General features: G+C 58.0%; 1 protein-coding gene across 1 annotated transcript; it reads right to left on the bottom strand.

Moving 5' to 3' along the window:
• Window positions 1-653: 653 nt before the first annotated feature.
• On the bottom strand, window positions 654-2,463 carry Ypel4 (yippee like 4; the record flags this gene model as incomplete). Its single annotated transcript, XM_033756605.1, has 4 exons — window positions 654-1,592; window positions 1,687-1,795; window positions 2,236-2,279; window positions 2,362-2,463. Coding segments are annotated over 4 exons (345 nt in total), but the record flags the coding sequence as incomplete, so codon positions are not given.
• Window position 2,464: the final 1 nt, after the last annotated feature.

Here is a 2,464-nt window from a genome sequence, read left to right as displayed (position 1 = left end):
TGAGGCAGGACTGACGTGAGTTTAAGGCCAGTGACTTAGTGCATGTAAGTCCAGCCTGAACTACATGGTGAAACCATCTCAAAAACAGAGGGAGAGGAATTGTTAGGATGTGCAAATCTCCCCTGTAGGACAGCCTGAAATGTTGTTGCTCCCCAGTGTCCCTCAGGTCCCAGGGCTGCACGGAGGCATTTTGTCCCCTCCCTATGATGTCCAGGCCAGCACCTGCCCTGGAGGTTTAGGCTTAGACCTGAGTGTGCAAGACACTAGCACTGGGTCAGCAGTGGGACAGAAATCCTGGCTCCAGCCACCATCACCAACCCAGGCAGAAGTGAACTTGTGCTACAGGACATGAGCGAGGGTGTTCTTGTTTCGTTTTTTGAGACAGGATCTAACTGTGTCATCATCCTCCTGCCTCAGCCTCCTGAGTGCTGGGATTACCAGGTTGAACCACCACAGCTGACTGGACAGGACCTGGGTTGGTTTTATTTGTTTTTGTTTTTTTTTTTTTTTTTTTAGTACCTGGGATCAAACTCAGAACTTTGCACTTGGAAGGCAAGCATGGTGCCACTGAGCTAAATCCCCAGCCCAACAGGACCTTGTTTTTTTTTTTTTTTTTTTTTTTTTTTTTTTTTGTAGTACCTGGGATCAAACTCAGAACTTTGCACTTGGAAGGCAAGCATGGTGCCACTGAGCTAAATCCCCAGCCCAACAGGACCTGTTTCGAATCTGGATGGAATACAGCTCACCAAACCCTATCCTCAGCAAAGCCTCACCTGACGTTCACCCCTGGTGACATTTGGGGACGGTCTGCGGCACGGAAGGAAAGTTGGGACAGAGTGCCTCACGGTGGCTTTTCCTCTTTTTATTAAAAATAGACCCAAACACTTTATGTATCGTACAAAAGTTTCGTTCGCTGGTGGCAACCACGGGACGCCCCGTGGCCCTGACAATCCACCTGCCCTCCTGGGACTGGGTCCCAGGGAGCAGCGGCCAGGCCCTGGACAGAGCCGTCCACAAGTGCCCACTGCAGCGGGGCTGCAGGCTTGGGGCCCCCACACCCCACCAGTGGCGAAGGCTAGATACTCAGTACCTCATCGGAGCCAAGGTAAACAGTGGGGTGACACAGGGCCGACTGGGGGTTCCCGCCCCACCTCAGACCGGCGTCCAGGCCAGGACTTTGGCCCAGCCCAGCCTTCTCTGCACTCCTGTGGCTGAGGCCAGGCCCAGGACCTCGGTTTGTCCTCAGGACGAGCGGGTCGGGGTCTGGCTCCTCCTTGGCCCTGCCGTCTGCTTTCTGGGCCCCTGGGCCCCCTCTCCTGGTACCTCACTACCCCGACTGCTGCTGACACCCCTGGGGTCCCCCAGACCCTGCCGCAGGGACCTGGCGGGGGCATGGTGGGGCGGGGAGGCGGTGGGGAGCCGGGCCCAGGGCGGGCAGTACTCATGCTGGTATGGCCGTGGGCAGGCAGGAGGGTGGGCATGCGAGGACCGGCTGCCTGGCCCTACTCCCAGCCGTTCTCCTTCACCATGTGGGACATCTCGATGATGTACTTCCCCTCCTTGTACTTCTGGCTGGTCTCAAAAGCTTGCTCCTGGGACAGGGAAGGAACCGGCCTCCTCAGGACAAAGCCTGGTGGTCAGCACCCTGAGGGCCTGGCCCTGACTCTTCCTGGCTTTGGTACTTACATATTTCCAGCCCAGTGTGGTCTTGCAGCTCTCGCAGAAAATGTCAGCTACCGAGTGCAGCCCGGTGAGCAGCAGGCGCTGTTCGGCTGGCCCACAGCCCACATTGACCCTGTCCCGGAAACAAGGAGCCAGTGCCCACGGCCGCTCCTTCAGTCTGGGCCAGACCAGTGGTCCCTGGCTCTTCCTCTAGGGCTATACTGGCACTGCCTGGCCCCCAAGAAGGCCGCAGACCAACACCTCAAACCCCTTCACAAAAGATAGCAGAGCCAAAAGAAGGCACCAGGACCTCTCTCCTCTGGAAGGAGGATTAGACAGGACCTTGCTATGCAGCCCAGGCTGGCTTGAAACTCATGGTGATCCTCCTGCCTCAGCCTCCCAAGTGCTGGCATGATAGGCATGCACCATCACGACAGGGCTAAAGAACTCCTTTCTGGTGGCCTTACCCCTCCTCCCCAGAGCAAGAGGCGCATATGCGTGCGTGCACACACACACACACACACACACACACACACAAGCACGGCACACGCAGGAGGAGCAAAGTGGACTCACACAGAGTTAAACAGGTAGGCTCGGCCGTGGCTCCCTTGGAAGGACTGTGAAGACAGGACAGGCAGTGACCCGCAGGTCACCCCCTGCCTCCGCCCGGGCCCGTTCCGCAGGGCCACCCTGCGCTACCTTGGAGATGAGCTCATCGTGCTTGGCCAGGTGGGCGCGGCAGTGGACGCAGCTGTAGGTGCGGTGGCAGCGTGGCAGGTAGCTGCGGAAGGTCTTGGTGGGC

Source organism: Fukomys damarensis, unplaced genomic scaffold (genome assembly GCF_012274545.1).
Source record: "Fukomys damarensis isolate Sample0158 unplaced genomic scaffold, DMR_v1.0_HiC HiC_scaffold_27, whole genome shotgun sequence".
NCBI classification, from domain to species: Eukaryota; Metazoa; Chordata; class Mammalia; order Rodentia; family Bathyergidae; genus Fukomys; species Fukomys damarensis.
This window is presented reverse-complemented; position numbering and strand designations above follow the sequence as displayed.